The 18,185-nt window shown below is 42.4% G+C and overlaps 1 protein-coding gene across 8 annotated transcripts in view; it reads left to right on the plus strand.

Moving 5' to 3' along the window:
* arhgef28a (Rho guanine nucleotide exchange factor (GEF) 28a) overlaps positions 1–18,185 on the plus strand; it is a 161,980-nt gene that overhangs the window by 51,912 nt on the left and 91,883 nt on the right. For 5 of the 8 annotated variants that reach the window (XM_061908051.1, XM_061908053.1, XM_061908052.1 and 2 more), the window contains 3 exons: positions 8,248–8,281; positions 15,486–15,587; positions 15,880–16,003. In XM_061908051.1, coding sequence (XP_061764035.1) covers positions 8,248–8,281; positions 15,486–15,587; positions 15,880–16,003 — 260 coding nt within the window. The remainder of the gene's footprint in view (positions 1–8,247; positions 8,282–15,485; positions 15,588–15,879; positions 16,004–18,185) is intronic. The other 3 variants (XM_061908054.1, XM_061908055.1, XM_061908058.1) reach the window with 1 other exon arrangement.

Here is an 18,185-nt window from a genome sequence, read left to right on the forward strand (position 1 = left end):
CTCCTGAATCCGAGGTTCGACTACTCCACTCCATTTATCTACATTCAGCTCGCTACTCGCTACTGATTTTTATCGATCTGTTAATGCACGCTTTGTTGGTTTTGTCAGACAGACCTTCAAAGTAGGATCCATCACATGCCTGCGTTTCACCAATCAAATGCAGTCACTGGTGACTAGAGATGCGCGAGATAAACCGCGGGTCGGGCGGGTGACATGACGAAAAAATTGATTTTAAATAGATTCGGGCGGGTGGCGGTTGAACCATTCGGAAATATTTGATATACATGGTTCAGGGATGGGTATCCTTTACCATTCAAAGAGCCATTTAGGACCCGTGTCACAAAGCGAAGAAGACAATAGGAGACGCAAACATTCTCTAGAATGACTGCCGGCAGTCACCCAGTTAATAAGTATTAGGGCGTGCTATGAAGCCATTGGCTTTGTCGCCTTCTACAGCATGTACGATCTGCTTGACAGTCCAGCAACATGTTGTGTGTGGCTTCCGCAGACACACGCACACGACTGCAAGGCATACTGGGTGACACAGAGTACACTAATGGTTGTGATATAAACAATTTTAACACTCTTAGTAATGTGCGCCACGCTGTGAAGCCACACCAAACAAAAATGCCAAACACATTTCGGGAGAACATCCTCCCAGTAACACAACATAAACGCAACACAACTAATACCCAGAATCCTTTGCATCCATGATGTTCCTGACTATTTTATACATCCCCGCTAGCAGCAAACCCCCCCACCCCCCTCCGTGTGTCAGTAAGGTGGGCAGGGGTGTAAAATATATTCAGGAATTGTCACAGATGCAAAGGATTCTGGGTATTTCTCGTGTTGCGTTTATGTTGTGTTACTGTGAGGATGTTCTCCCGAAATGCGTTTGTCATTCTTGTTTGGTGTGGCTTCACAGCGTGGCGCATATTCGTAAGAGTGTTAAAATTATTTATATCACAACCATCAGTGTACTCTGTATCACCCAGTATGCCTTTCAATCTTGTACGAGTGATTGCGGAAGCTGCATACAACATGTTGCTGGACTAACAATCGGTTTGTACATGTTGAACGTGTCAAAGGCAATGGCTTCACAGCACGCCCTTATTCTTGTCATCAGGATGAACACCATTGGATATTCGCAAGAACGTTAGTGGCTCACATTGTCTTCTTTACCCTGTGAAACAGGTTTAAATAGCTCTTTGAGTGGTAAAAGTGGCCGACCTCTGATGTATTTCTACTGGCGGGTGGCGGGCGGTTGCGGTTCTGATAAAATGTTGGTGCGGGAGGATGACGACTTTGGTGATGCGGTTGCGGATTATATAATTGCCTATCCGCGCATCTCTACTGGTGACGTTTGACTCCGTTTCACCAATCAAACAGAGCCAGGCGGTCACATGATTAACTGCACACTTTTTTTTAAAAACATTTTTATAAACCTTTATTTGCAAATTTTAACATTTACAGTCGAAAATAATAATCAAAGTAAGTACAAAAACAGTATTAAAAACCGTACAAAACAGCGCCAGGGGGTTGTAAATTCAAAGTAACTAAAATGCAAAGAAAATATATATATAAAATAAACAAAGTGCAAAGCCATAGGCTCACTCATTCTCAGTAAATAACTTAAATTTGGAACACGGCATCATCGTTTTCGCAGCTTTTTGGTTGTTAGAGGTAGTGTTTTAATGTAGCGTTCTAAATCTTTTTTAAAGGCACAAAAAACAGGTCGGGTATTGAGAAAATTACATTTATGAATATACAATAGCCAGTAGTATAATGAGGTTGCAAAGGTAAAATTCATTTTCACATTCTTTTTCAATACAGTGTAAAACCAAATATATATTAATTAATATATATTATTGTTTTAGTTGCTTAAGAGATATTCCTGGCTCTGAATTTGTTCATTGCTATTCTTATGTTTTTGTGCATTACTTGTTGCCGTCATTATTAAACGAACACGTTACTCATCAGTTACTCAGTACTTGAGTAGTTTTTTTTACAACATATTTTTTTACTTTTACTCAAGTAAATATTTGGGTGACTACTCCTTACTTTTACTTGAGTAATACACCTCTAAAGTAACAGTTATCTTACTTGAGTACAATTTCTGGCTACTCTACCCACCTCTGGTGATATTGCGCTTTAAAAAACATTTTTACCAGAAACGTGTTCCTAGCCCCTTCTAGGGGTGTAATGGTACACAAAAATGTCGGTTCGGTACGTACCTCGGTTTAGAGGTACGTAATTTTTGGTTAATTATTTAACAAATTTGTAAACAATGGCTTTATCATTTTAACATTGGGAACACTATAATAATTCTGCCCAACATTAAACTGCCTCAACTTGTTGCTCGGATTAAATAAAATGACAAAACTTTTCTTCTACATATAGAAAGTGCAACATTAAACAGTTTCAAGTCAACTCATCATGCTTAATTTATTACAGCATTTGGGAAGCCTGTAGTTGACTTTTATTATGTAAATGTTATATTTTTTATCAACATGTGATAGAAGGGACCCTGCCATTCAAACTAGGCTGCTACATTAGTAATGATTAATGTAACTATAGCTGAAAAAGTAGTACAACAGCAATAGGAGAATATTCATCCCTGAACACCATAGAGTTCATATAGGCTTAATGATGCAGCTACATTATTATATCACTAGCATACACACACACGCACGCACACACACACACACTGCAAAATGAGTTAATGTTACGCTAAAAGTTAATTAGCCTTTACCTCAAGCCAGGACTGCGAGCGAGCTGAGCTGCAGTTTGTTTCTAGAACGTCATCTAGAACAGTGGTCCCCAACCTTTTTGTAGCTGCGGACCGGTCAACGCTTGATAATTTGTCTTGCGGGGGGGATTTTTATTTAGTATTTATTTTTATTTTTTTAAATTGTCATGAAAAAGGGAGTTTTTTGGGTTGGTGCACTAATTGTAAGTGTATCTTATGTTTTTTTATGTTGATATAATAAATACATAAAACATTTTTAAAAAATTCTTCTGCGGCCCGGTACCAATCGAGCCCGGTGGTTGGGGACCACTGATCTAGAACGTTGACTGGGAGGTGTTTATTATAATTTGGGGAGAGTCCGCTGCTCACCTGCTAAACACCTATCTGCTCCACGCTGAAGCGCTGACTACATGCGCTCTGAATACGCACTGCTGATTGGCTGTTACCGCTATGGTTGTAACCAATCAGATGGTTGTGTGGGTGGGACAATGCTAGGTGCTGTGTAGGAGACAGGGGCAGAAAGCAGAGCAGCTTGTTAAGACTTTAGATTAGGTGGCTTCTTCATATGTTTGTGTGGAAACTCGTTCAGTACACCTCCGAACCGAACCGGAACCCCCGTACCGAAACGCTTCAATACAAATACACATACTGTTATACCCCTAGCCCCTTCCTGCTCTGACCCTGACAGGAATGTAACTTGACTTGCCCGCACTGGCCGCCATGGTGGTCAGCTTTAGTCCTCGTATTTGGTTGAACTCTTAAAAATGTGTGTTTTAATAATGTTAAAATAGTTATTTTGCACACCCAAAATACATAATTGAACAAAACTAAAAGTGTGGCGCAGTGGGAGAGTGGCCGTGCGCAACCCGAGGGTCACTGGTTGAAATCCCACCCAGAACCAACCTCGTCACGTCCGTTGTGTCCTGAGCAAGACACTTCACCCTTGCTCCTGATGGGTGCTGGTTGGCGCCTTGCATGGCAGCTCCCTCCATCAGTGTGTGAATGTGTGTGTGAATGGGTAAAATGTGGAAGTATTGTCAAAGCGCTTTGAGTACCTTGAAGGTAGAAAAGCGCTATACAAGTACAACCCATTTATCATTTATCATTTATTACAACTAAATACCACTGCGGCCCAAAAAGATCACAGCTGAGAAACACATTTTTTAGCTGTTTTCTAACCATTTTGACTTCGCAGCCAGAGGAGCCCGGGGCCCACTCAAATATTTACACTGAATTAGTAATCCTACTTTTGATTTAAATCTTTTTCCATATTGCTAAGGTTGTGTAAACTATTTCCACTGAGGGTCGCACGCGGAAAAATTAAAGCATGTGGGGGCCGTTTTGATATTTTTCATTTTCAAACCATAACAAAATATGTGGATTTTGTTTTTTTTTTACCTTTAATAATTAAAATGTTAAAAACTAGTCAAATTATTTTTATTTTTTTTATTATTTAACACTTATAGTAAGTCTCCGTAGTATATTAACTTCAGGTTGATATAAAGTTAAAAAACCCAAAAAGGTTTTATGCCTGTTCTGTCAAAGACAACTCTGTTTTTTATAATAAAACTGAAATATGCAGTATTTCCCCCACCGCCCAAATGATTCACTAAAGCAATGTTTGATCTAAAGTAAATAGAGCCACAAAAGATCAATAATGCAGGACTCCATTGATTTTAATTAATTATTATTTTTTTAGTAATCACAGTGAAAAGATAAATAAAATCCCATTAAATATATTTCGGACCCAAAAGGTGCCTCAATCATTTAGTGATACCTTTTATTAGGTTTTTTTTTACTTTCAACACTTAAGTTACGAGATCAACTTCAGATTTATCTGTAAATTTTACGTTTGAACTGTTATTTTGTTTGTTTTATGCTCTTTTGTCAAAGAAAACGTTGATATTTTTGTATGGCAACCACACAGTATATGCAGTATTTTCCACATAAAACATTTTAAAGTGAAATATTTGAAATAATTGGAGCCTTGAATAGGTCAATAATTCATTATAACGTTGTTAAGTGTATATTTTTCGAGCTATGGCGAAAAAAAAAAAATAAAGATAGACGAAAGAAAAAAACAGCCTGCATGGCAGCTTTGTGTCAACATTGTCATTCTTCTTTTTTTAATATTTTTTTTTAGTTTTTGCAATAGCATTTCCAGAAAGTGTGGCGGGCCGGTAAACGGTTAGCTGTAGGCCGCAAATAACCCCGGGCCACACTTTGGACACCCTGGCTAAAATAAATCAAATATGTGTATATGTATGTATGTATATATATATATATATATATATATATATATATATATATATATATATATATATATATATATATATATATATATATATATATATGTCTATATATATGTATGTCTATATATGTGTGTGTGTGTGTGTGTGTGTGTGTGTGTGTGTGTATTTCTGTTACTGACTAAAATAATATTCATAAACTAATTTATTGTAAATTAATCTATATTTCTTTTTTTTCTTTAATGTTGAGAATACAATGTTTTGCAGAGGTGTACTTATAACAATTTTATACTGTTATTTATAGTCGCGGCATAGAGTCGGAGAGAGGGCGTGGCAGAAACAGAAAATAATAGAGAAGCACTGCACTAATATCTCGTTTATGCCTGTTAATTGGTTCCGGGCCTGACCATGATGAATAAATGTTCGCAAAGCTGGATTTATTGTTTATATATAAAAAAAAAGGAATTGTTGGAGCATAAACAAACTGTTGGTGAATAATTTAGTGCTGATACAAAATTCTAATTATACATCATCAACTCCTACAGAAAGAGTACTGCCCGAATCCCGCTGGTTCTCCCGGGCACAGATTCACATAAAATCTAATGGTGCCACGTTACAGTACCTTTACACTTTGACGATCACACTAGCAGCACTGAGAGCAGACTCAGTCAAAAAACCTCTATATGTAATGTCGCAATTTTCAATAACAACAAAGCAGCTGAACAAAAAAAATAAAAAAATGCTCCAGTACGCTTGCTTGATGCTTATACACATTGGCTTTGCTACTGATTAGCATTAGCAATTTTACATGGCAATTTCAACACCTCCGAATTTGCTAATGAAAACTACAACAAAGATGCACGTTGCAATCAAACGTCCGGTGCGTAATAAGCACAATACTTACAGCATCAACACTTTTTTGGACGCAACAAAAGACTAGATTTAGCAAACACAGCTCAGACATTGTGATTGGCCAATCTTTGTTTACTTAGTTTAGGACAAGATGACACTATGTGTCGGACAGACTCTGGTCATGGGCTTAGAATCGACCTTGCCAAAAGGGACAAGCGGTAGAAAATGGACGGATGGATGTACAAACTATACACTACTGCCATTGAACGTCTCAGACTTGCAACTGTAACTGAAACTTGGAAATGTGATCATAAAACAACATCATCGACTCATTTTTAAATATTGCAGTAAAAAAATGAGTTTTTATTATCAAAAAGATGTAATATTTGCAGCATCGCGTGGACATCGGGGGCGGTACCTCTGGATTGGCAGACCGGGGTGGTGGTTCCTCTCTTTAAGAAAGGGGACCGGAGGGTGTGTTCCAATTATCGTGGGATCACACTCCTCAGCCTTCCCGGTAAGGTTTATTCAGATGTACAGGAGAGGAGGCTACGCCGGATAGTCGAACCTCGGATTCAGGAGGAACAGTGTGGTTTTCGTCCTGGTCGTGGAACTGTGGACCAGCTCTATACTCTCGGCAGGGTTCTTGAGGGTGCATGGGAGTTTGCCCAACCAGTCTACATGTGCTTTGTGGACTTGGAGAAGGCATTCGACCGTGTCCCTCGGGAAGTCCTGTGGGGAGTGCTCAGAGAGTATGGGGTATCGGACTGTCTTATTGTGGCGGTCCGTTCCCTGTACGATCGGTGCCAGAGCTTGGTCCGCATTGCCGGCAGTAAGTCGGACACTTTTCCAGTGAGGGTTGGACTCCGCCAAGGCTGTCCTTTGTCACCGATTCTGTTCATAACTTATATGGACAGAATTTCTAGGCGCAGTCAAGGCGTTGAGGGGTTCCGGTTTGGTGGCCACGGGATTAAGTCTCTGCTTTTTGCAGATGACGTGGTCCTGATGGCTTCATCTGACCGGGATCGTCACCTCTCACTGGATCGGTTCACAGCCGAGTGTGAAGCGACAGGAATGAGAATCAGCACCTCCAAGTCCGAGTCCATGGTTCTCGGCCGGAAGAGGGTGGAATGCCATCCCCGGGTTGGGGAGGAGACCCTGCCCCAAGTGGAGGAGTTCAAGTACCTAGGAGTCTTGTTCACGAGTGAGGGAAGAGTGGATCGTGAGATCGACAGGCGGATCGGTGCGGCGTCTTCAGTAATGCGGACGTTGTACCGATCCGTTGTGGTGAAGAAGGAGCTGAGCCGGAAGGCAAAGCTCTCAATTTACCGGTCGATCTACGTTCCCATCCTCACCTATGGTCATGAGCTTTGGGTCATGACCGAAAGGATAAGATCACGGTTACAAGCGGCCGAAATGAGTTTCCTCCGCCGTGTGGCGGGGCTTTCCCTTAGGATGAGAAGCTCTGCCATGCGGGAGGAACTCAAAGTAAAGCCGCTGCTCCTCCACATCGAGAGGAGCCAGATGAGGTGGTTCAGGCATCTGGTCAGGATGCCACCCGAACGCCTCCCTAGGGAGGTATTTAGGGCACATCCAACCGGTAGGAGGCCACGGGGAAGACCCAGGATATGTTGGGAAGACTATGTCTCCCGGCTGGCCTGGGAACGCCTCTGGATCCCCTGGGAAGACCTAGACGAAGTGGCTGCGGAGAGGGAAGTCTGAGTTTCCCTGCTTAGGCTGTTGCCCCCGCGACCCGACCTCGGATAAGCGGAAGAAGATGGACGGATGTAATATTTGTTAACGCAAAAGTACAGAGAATTGGTACCGTATCAGTTCAATACCCATCCCTAGCCTCACCTACGCAGTGTTTATTGATCCATCCATCCGTTTTTTTACCGCTTGTTTATTTTGGGGTCACGGGGGGGGGGTGCTGGAGCCTATCTCCACTGCATTAGGGCGGAAGGCAGGGTACACCCTGGACAAGTCACTATCTCATCGCAGGGCAGTATTTATTGATATACTATACAAATTCATATTTAAAAAAAATACACACCTTTTTATCTTTCCTTGCAATAAATTATACGGGTATCAATATAGCAGCATTGTTGTGAAAGTGAAACATCTTTGGATGCAGGGCCTTAGATTGTGTAGATGTACCTAATGTTGTGGCCGACTTTGTTTAAAATATATGGGCTTCAAGTGCAACAAGGTGTCTGTACTGTAATAATATCAATGTGTGTGTTTGCATGTGTGGCAGCATGTGGATTATCGCAACAAAGCTTGCCCGGACATGACCGCTGACCGCTTGCCCCGCACACCAAACCTGAAATATGTGTGTGATGAATGACGTTTAAGAAGAAATGTTAACACTAAATCTTCATTTTTTTGTGTCCGCAGAGCAAAAAGCCTCAGAGCAGCTGCATGAGAAAAGGTACATTTTAAGTTGATTACTTTGGTTATCTTCCATTCCAACAGCCTGGGCGACGCCTGTCCGTAACCACGGCAACCAGGTTGCTTGGCAGCTTTCCTTCTGGTACTTTTCACTGGTGTTATGACCCCCCCCCCCCCCCCCCCCCCCCCCCTCTCCCTACACACACACACTATGGAGGTGTACGCACACTTACAGTATCAGTGTGACCCTGACCTACTGCACTTTTGCTCTCAGATATGAGCGACGGCCTCAAGGGCGCAAAACCGAAATGTGATGAGATAGGAATGTCCCGCCGTGACGGAGGCCTCGCTTTTAACCCATTTATAAGATTTTATTATTCCCAAAAAAGTCATTGAAAAAAATTATTCTCTTGAGTTGGAGGATTTTTAACACCTTTGCCAAGCACAAGTGGCATTTTTTTTTTTTTTTTTAAACTTGTGTCAATTTCTCTGTTGGTCGGTTTGGTGTTAAATTATTTAAAGGCCTACTGAAACCCACTACTACCCACCACGCAGTCTGATAGTTTATATATCAATGATGAAATATTAACATTGCAACACATGCCAATACGGCCTTTTTAGTTTACTAAATTGCAATTTTAAATTTCCCGGGAGTTTCTTCCGAAAAACGTCGCGTGACGTCACGGGCTGTTAGGAAATATGGGCGCTGCACACACACACAGCTAAAAGTCGTCTGCTTTAACGGCGTAATTACACAGTATTTTGGAGATCTGTGTTGCTGAATCTTTTGCAGTTTGTTCAATTAATATTGGAGAAGTCAAAGTAGAAAGATGGAAGCTTTAGCCTTTAGCTACACAAACACACGGTGATTCCTTGTTTAAAATTCCCGGAGGTGAAACTTTACTATGGATCACAGCGGTCAAGCGAACATGGATCCCGACCGAATGTCAACCAGCAGGTTTCAGTGGGAAAATTGTGGTAAAAAGTCGCTTCTTACCGGAGATCAGCTGAGCTTGTGCCGTCCATAAAGCTGCCGTCGACTTCCCTGAGACATCGGCGTCAAGACACCCCTCCGACTATCAGGTACTATTAAACTCACTAAAACACTAGCAACACAATAGAAAGATAAGGGATTTCCCAGAATTATCCTAGTAAATGTGTCTAAAAAAATCAGAATCTGTCCCAATGCAATCGCGTTTTTTTTTTTCTAGTCCGTCGCTATCAATATACCCAAACACGAATCTTTCGTCCTCGCTCAAATTAATGGGGAATTTGTCGTTTTTTCGGTCCGAATAGCTGTTTTTGTTGGAGGCTCCCATTAAAATCAATGTGAATATGTGAGGAGCCATCAACATGTGACGTCATCGTCTGCAACTTCCGGTAAAGGCAGGGCTTTTCTGTTAGGGACCGAAAGTTGCGAACTTTATCGTGGATGTTCTCTACTAAATCATTTAAGCAAAAATATGGCAATATCGCGAAATGATCAAGTATGACACATAGAATGGACCTGCTATACCCGTTTTGAATAAGAAAATCTCATTTCAGTAGGCCTTTAAAACCCCTACAAAACAATTTCCATGAAACACATAGTGAGTTTAAAGCTCACACGTTACACTTTGAAATAGGGCTGGGCGATAAAACCATATCAGTGTTGTGAAAGTTGCCTCCTAGCAACTCCACCTTAGACACGGCACGAGAGGCAAGCGTGCAGTTTTAACAAAGTTTTTACCATACCACAGTGGTTCTCAACCTTTTTTCAGTGAACATTTTTTTAATTCAAGTACTCCCTAATCTGAGCAAATCATTTTTGGTAAAAAAAAAAAAGAGATAAAGAAGTAAAATACAGCACTATGTCATTAGTTTCTGATTTATTAAATTGTATAAGAGTGCAAAATATTGCTCATTTGTAGTGGTCTTTCCTGAACTATTTGGGAAAAAAACAAAAAACTTGTTGAAAAATAAACAAGTGTTCAATTATAAATAAAGATTTCTACACATAGAAGTAATCATCAACTTAAAGTGCCCTCTTTGGGGATTGTAATAGAGATCCATCTGGATTCATCAACTTAATTCTAAACATTTCTTCACAAAAAAATAAATCTTTATCATCAATATTTATGTCCACAAAAAATCTAGCTGTCAACGCTGAATATTGCACTGTTGCATTTATTTTCACAGTTTATGAACTTACATTCATATTTTGTTGAAGTATTATTGAATAAATATATTTATAAAGGATTTTTGAATTGTTGCTATTTTTAGAATATTTAAAAAAAATCTCACGTACCCCTTGGCATACCTTCAAGTACCCCCAGGGGTACGCGTACACCCATTTGAGAACCACTGCCATACCATACCAACTTTATTTATAAAGCCCTTTAAAAACAACCACAGTTGAAGACCAAAGGGCTGTACACCACAAAAAAAATAGAGGCAAAGGACAGACTAAAAAAATAGTTAAAATATAAGGAAAAAACGCATTGAAATAGCAAATACAATTTACCCTAAGAACAATTTGTTAGATAAAAAGCAGTTATAGCAGTTAAAAACAGTTAAAAAAGTCTCATGCCGTGTCAAAACCCAGTGAAGGGTTTTAAGAGGGGTCTTTAAAATAGCCAAAAAAGGGGCCTGTTTTTAGTTTTTAATGTGCATATATTTGAGTCCAACTCTTTCTCCAGCAGAACGTGACTTTTTCAGTCACGTCCGTGTCCTCTCTCTCCTCCTGCTCCCGGCCGCTTACTGTTCAAGACAACAGATGATTAGATTGCCACGTACCACCTGTGAAATCTAATCACCTGCCAGCTGTGTCTCGCCGTCAGCACTTCCACGCCACCGTCTGATGGTGCTCTGTCCTCAGCACCATGGATAGAGGCGGTGACCTTTGCTCCTGCGGGAAGCGCTCCACAAGTATATAACGCGACAGACACTTAATTGATATCAATTCTTTTTTAAATGCGTTCGATAAAATGTTCGATCTTTTTTTTTCTTCTTCTTCGGAAGAAAGCGGAAATTGCCAAGCAAGGTCGGTTGCATGAACAAAGGCACTTGCTCTCTGTTCTCTGTTGTCTGCCAATTGATTCTTTGCACGGAGTGAGAAGAGAAAGTAAAAATGAAAAAAGGGTGTATAAAACGGGAAAAGTCACCTTGAGAGTTTGGCATTTTTTGGGGAGATTTTAAAAGGGACCGTAGTCAGACCAATGTGGTCTGTAAATGATGCAAGACCGGTAATACCGAAACACCTTAGCCGCGCTTGTTATGGGTCGACAATGGGGAAGGAGACGGCACGACAACAGAGGAGTACTTGATGATTATGTGGAGTGTGTATGCTACTATGTGTGTGAATGGAATACTATGTGTGGAAATTAACTGTATGTAAATACCAGAGGGTTTGTTGGAGTGCGTGTTGGATGTGGCAGCGTCCAAGTCCAGAGGGGGAAAAGCTAAGAGGTCTGTGGACCGAGCATGGTTGTGGGGCAGGAGAGAGGCGTCCAGAAGTCCAGGCGTGGGGTCGAGGATCGGGGAAGGCAATCAAAGTCCGGGGGTAAAAGCAGCAGCAGCAGAAGCGCACAGCTGAGACACGGAGGACTGTGGGGACAAGAGACAAGGACAATTTAGGACAAGCGGGCAAGAGAGAGAGCAGGAGAGGAGTCAGAGACGAGGAGTTTACTGTACACAGGGCTACGTTCCGACGAGGAGTAGTCAGTGGAGAGACTCTTTATACAGTTGCTTCTCATGAAGGTCAGGTGCGTGGATTGCAGATTGCCTCCGGCGCGTTGGCATGTCTAGTGGCGCTCCTAGTGGAGCTTCTAGGTGCTCCTACAAGAGAGGGAAACGCGGACTGCGCGTGCACCGTAACAGCGCCCACCCTTTAGAACAGGAGAGAGGCGTCCAGAAGTCTGAGCGTGGGGTCGAGGATCGGAGAAGACAATCAAAGTCCGGCGGGAAGAGCAGCAGCAGAAGCGCACAGCTGAGACAAGGAGGACTGTGGGAACAAGAGACAAGGACAATTTAGGACAAGCGAGCAAGAGAGAGAGCAGGAGAGGAGTCAGAGGCGAGAAGCTTACTGTACACCGGGCTACGTTCCGACGAGGAGTAGTCAGTGGAGAGACTCTTTTTACAGTTGCTTCTCATTAGGGCAAGGTGCGTGGATTGCAGATTGCCTACGGCGTGTCTAGTGGTGCTCTCAGTGGAGCTTCTAGGTGCTCCTGCAGAAGAGGGAAAAGCGGACTGCGTTTGCACCGTAACAGTGCTCACCCTTTAGAGCACAGCTGTAACTAAACCTGCAGAAGTAGTTCTTCTCAGGTTTCTCTGTTTACAATTTTCCTACATTTCATTAAGTATTTCTTACATATTCATTATTTCTGCATGGTCATTTTAAGAGTTTATTGTTAAATATTCAATGTTTTTGCAATTTTGTTCATTTTGAGTGTTTTCCATGCCTGTGTTGACATTTCCTTTCTGCCTTGATAGCTGAGGGGATTATAATCAGAGGAAGGTTACAATTGAATTAAAAATGTTTATATTTCGTATATTTTTCTCTTGGTTCCTTATTTTTGAAAGGTCATGAACAAATATAAATAATCATCGACGTCGACAGAGTTTTTAGCCGTACTGTCCAGCCCTATTTTGAAATCTGTTTGACCCCTGACGAAGGCCGGATGGCTGAAACACGTCAATGCTGAGTCAGGTCCATTAATAAAGCCGTAAATAATAAATGGACACAACAGGATAAGAGAATGTTTTGGTTTTTTGCAATGTTGTTCATTTTTTTGTGCCCTTTTCCAAAGAGCACCACTTTTTTTTTGATGACTGCTACACTTTTTGGAGGTCCTGGCAGTTTTCCTCTTGAATCCTTTCTGAACATTGTGAAGGGTTGTTGGTGGGTGAACTCATGTAATCATTGTCACTAGTACAGCAACATTTTAACCCATTCTCTTGAGGGGCAATGGGCCGTAACTGGCTCGCTTCGGTTTAACATCTTGGTCGGTGAAGTATATTCCTGCGTGGGGGGCTTAGTGGGCAAAGTGTCCTGCTCATTGAGATTTGAGTACTCGTAGATTATAAAAAGGTGCAGGAGTATATGGGAAGTGGTTGTAATTGTGTGTGGAGACATTACAAAGACTTTAAATCAGGGCTGTCAAACAATTTAAATAATTATATTTTGTCTGTCACCAACTCATAATTACTTTATTTTCTGGACTATAAAGCACATTGTTATACAAACCCCGTTTCCATATGAGTTGGGAAATTGTGTTGGATGTAAATATAAACGGAATACGATGATTTGCGAATCATTTTCAACCCATATTCAGTTGAATGCACTACAAAGACAAGATATTTGATGTTCAAACCGATAAACAGTTTTTTTGTTTTTTTTGCAAATAATCATTAACTTTAGAATTTGATGCCAACAACACATGACAAAGAAGTTGGGAAAGGTGGCAATATATACTGATCAAGTTGAGGAATGCTCATCAAACACTTATTTGGAACATCCCACAGGTGCGCAGGCTATTTGTGTGCCGTAATCGGGTATAAAACAGCTTCCCAAAAAATGCTCAGTCTTTCACAAGAAAGGATGGGGCGAGGTACACCCCTTTGTCCACAACTGTGTGAGCAAATAGTCAAACAGTTTAAGAACAACGTTTCTCAAAGTGCAATTGGAAGAAATTTAGGGATTTTAACATCTACGGTTCATAATATCATCAAAAGGTTCAGAGAATCTGGAGAAATCACTCCACGTAAGCGGCATGGCCGGAAACCAACATTGAATGACCGTGACCTTCGATCCCTCAGACGGGACTGTATCAAAAACCGACATCAATCTCTAAAGGATGTCACCACATGGCCTCAGGAACACTTCAGAAAACCACTGTCACTAAATACAGTTCGTCGCTACATCTATAAGTGCAAGTTAAAGCTCTACTATGCAAAGCGAAAGCCATTTATCAACAACATCCAGAAACGCCGCCGGCTTCTCTGGGCCCGAGATCATCTAAGATGGACTGATGCAAAGTGGAAAAGTGTTCTGTGGTCTGACGAGTCCACATTTCAAATTGTTCCTGGAAATATTCGACATCGTGTCATCCGGACCAAAGGGGAAGCGAACCATCCAGACTGTTATCGACGCAAAGTTCAAAAGCCAGCATCTGTGATGGTGTGGGGGTGCATTAGTGCCCAAGGCATGGGTAACTTACACATCTGTGAAGGCACCATTAATGCTGAAAGGTACATACAGGTTTTGGAACAACATATGCTGCCATCTAAGCGCCCTCTTTTTCACGGACGCCCCTGCTTATTTCAGCAAGACAATGCCAAACCACATTCAGCACGTGTAACAACAGTGTGGCTTCGTAAAAAAAAGAGTGCGGGTACTTTCCTGGCCTGCCTGCATTCCAGACCTGTCTCCCATCAAAAATGTGTGACGCATTTTGAAACGTAAAATACGACAGCGGAGACCCCGGATTGTTGAACGACTGAAGCTCTACATAAAACAAGAATGGGAAAGAATTCCACTTTCAAAGCTTCAACAATTAGTTTCCTCAGTTCCCAAACGTTTATTGAGGGTTTTTAAAAGAAAAGGGGATGTAACACAGTGGTGAACATGCCCTTTCCCAACTACTTTGGCACGTGTTGCAGCCATGAAGTTCTAAGTTAATTATTATTTGCAAAAAAAAACAAAGTTCATGAGTTTGAACATCAAATATATTGTCTTTGTAGTGCATTCAATTGAAAATGGTTTGAAAGGATTTGCAAATCATTGTATTATGTTTATATTTACATCTAACACCATTTCCCAACTCATATGGAAACGGGGTTTGTACATTCCTAAACATTGTTTAAACAATTCCCACAGTTAAACCATTTCTACATTCACCCTACATTCCATTAGCGTTTCAGTTCAGCGCCAGCTTTTCAACATTCAAACCATTCCAACATTTCAAACTATTGTTACATTCATACTACATTCTGTCAGCATTTCACTTCAACTTCAGCATCGGAGCATTCACACGCAATTCCTTCAGAAATCGCCTCTTCTAGTTCATCCTCTTTATTATTATTATTATTATTTTTTTTCCCCATCCCTGCAGGACTATCTCCTACTTTGTCCTCTTTTCATCACCCACTTTACACCTCAGCAGCTCCCCCCGGTGGCCGTCCACACACAGCACTTCCATCAGGCTGAAAAGTGCTGCATTTGAAGTGTGTGTGTGTGTGTGTGTGTTGTGTGATGCTCTTCGCAGGGAGTTTAGTTTCCGCCACGGAGCCCAGTCGGCCGACGACGAGGGCGAGACGGCGCTCGTGGAGACGCTCCAGCACCTCACCCTGTCTGAGTTCCTCAAAGAGTATGTGCTCCTGTTTGATTCCCCGCTGTCACGCTTGCCCAAACCCCTCAGCAGGACAATGAGAAGAAAGGCGGCGTGTTGCTAACATTTGTACTAAACTTCATTCATTTCCACAGCACTAACATTCACATATTTCATCCAAAAATACCTTTCTTGCCTTCTTGCGAGGTATCAGCATGAGTGCCATGTAGACTAACCTCGCCTCAGGTCAGCCGGCGGTGAAGACCGACACGACTAACACCAGCAAGTCTTTGTTGTGTTTTGGTATTGTTGATGTTGTTGTTGTTGACAGGATTGAAGAGGAGGAGCAGGACCGGTGCAACGTGCCGGCCAAAGCGGAGTCAGAGAAGTACAAAGTCATCCGCACCTTCAGTTTCCTCAAGAGCAGGATGTCTAACACGCGCAACAAGACCAAGGTAGTGCTTTTCAAGACACCTGAGATCTCTGACGAAAACATGCACCTGGAGATAGGTTGATTGGCAACACTGAATGGTCCCTAGTGTGTGAATGTTGTCTATCTGTGTTGGCCCTGTGATGAGGTGGCGACTTGTCCAGGGTGTACCAGCCTTCCACCCGATTGCAGCTGAGATAGGCTCCAGCCACCCCCCGCGACCCCAGAGGGGACAAGCGGTAGGAATGGATGGATGAATGGAAGGTGCTTTATGTTTACTCAGCCAAAATGGGACTATCTACTTTATTTGCATGCTTAGATTTTTTATTTGAATTCTTATCTAATTAAATGTTTGAATTTATTTAATTTATTTTTTATTTTAAGATTTAGTTACATTTTTAATTTAATTACATTTTAACTACATTTTTAATTTGAATTCTTATCTAATTTAAAGTTTTTAATGATTTTTAGTTAAACATTTTTTTATCTGATTTTCATTTTAAATTTTCAATTACATTTTTCTATGTAAAATCAATAAATTAAATATAAAATTGAAATTAAAAAATCCATCCATCCATCCATCCATCTTCTTCCGCTTATCCAAGATCGGGTCACGGGGGCAGCAGCCTAAGCAGGGAAGTGAGAGAGTCCAGTCCATAGTGGATCTAACATTATAGTGAGAGTCCAGTCCATAGTGGATCTAGCATAACAGTGAGAGTCCAGTCCATAGTGGATCTAACATAATAGTGAGAGTACGGTCCATAGTGGCTCTAGCATAATAGTGAGAGTCTAGTTCATAGTAGGCGCACTACTGATGAATGGTCTATTTTTGGTCTCTTTTCATATATTAGACGTACCGGATTATAGGGCGCATTAAAGGAGTCCATTCATCCATTTTTTTCCACTTATCGGAGGTCGGGTCGCGGGGGCAGCAGCCTAAGTAGAGAAGCCCAGACTTCCCTCTCCCCAGCCACTTCGTCTCGCTCTTCCCGGGGGATCTCGAGCATTCCTGGGTCTTCCCCGTGGCCTACCGGTTGGACGTGCCCTAAACACCTCCCTAGGGAGGCGTTTGGGTGGCATCCTGACCAGACGCCCGAACCACCTCATCTGGCTCCTCTCGATGTGGAGGAGCAGTGGCTTTACTTTGAGTTCCTCCCGCATGGCAGAGCTTCTCACCCTATCTCTAAGGGAGAGCCCTGCCACACGGCGGAGGAAACTCATTTCGGCTGCTTGTACCCGTGATCTTGTCCTTTCGGTCATAACCCAAAGCTCATGACCATAGGTGAGGATGGGAATGTAGATCGACCGGTAAATTGAGAGCTTTGCCTTCCGGCTCAGCTCCTTCTTCACCACAACGGATCGGTACAGCATCCGCATTACTGAAGACGCCGCACCGATCCGCCTGTCGATCTCACGATCAACTCTTCCCCCACTTGTGAACAAGACTCCTAGGTACTTGAACTCCTCCACTTGGGGCAGGGTGTCCTCCCCAACCCGGAGATGGCACTCTACCCTTTTCCATGCGAGAACCATGGACTCGGACTTGGAGGTGCCGATTCTCATTCCGGTCGCTTCACACTCTGCTGCGAACAGATCCAGTGAGAGCTGAAGATCCCGGTCAGATGAAGCCATCAGGACCACATCATCTGCAAAAAGCAGAGACCTAATCCCGCGGCCACCAAACCGGAACCCCTCAACGCCTTGACTGTGCCTAGAAATTCTGTCCATAAAAGTTATGAACAGAATCGGTGACAAAGGACAGCCTTGACGCAATCCAACCCTCACTGGAAACGTGTCCGACTTACTGCCGGCAATGCGGACCAAGCTCTGACACTGATCGTACAGAGAGCGGACCGCCACAATAAGACAGTCCGTTACCCCATACTCTCTGAGCACTCCCCACAGGACTTCCCGAGGGACACGGTCGAATGCCTTCTCCAAGTCCACAAAGCACACTGGTTGGGCAAACTCCCATGCACCCTCAAGAACCCTGCCCAGAGTATAGAGCTGGTCCACAGTTCCACGACCAGGACGAAAACCACACTGTTCCTCCTGAATCCGAGGTTCGACTATCCGGCGTAGCCTCCTCTCCAGTACACCTGAATAAACCTTACCGGGAAGGCTGAGGAGTGTGATCCCACGATAGTTTAGTAGCACACATTTTTCTCAAGTGATCAACGGTCCAAAAGGAGTAAGAAGAAGCGGCC

The sequence above is a fragment of the Nerophis ophidion genome, linkage group LG08 (assembly GCF_033978795.1).
Source record: "Nerophis ophidion isolate RoL-2023_Sa linkage group LG08, RoL_Noph_v1.0, whole genome shotgun sequence".
Taxonomy (NCBI): Eukaryota; Metazoa; Chordata; class Actinopteri; order Syngnathiformes; family Syngnathidae; genus Nerophis; species Nerophis ophidion.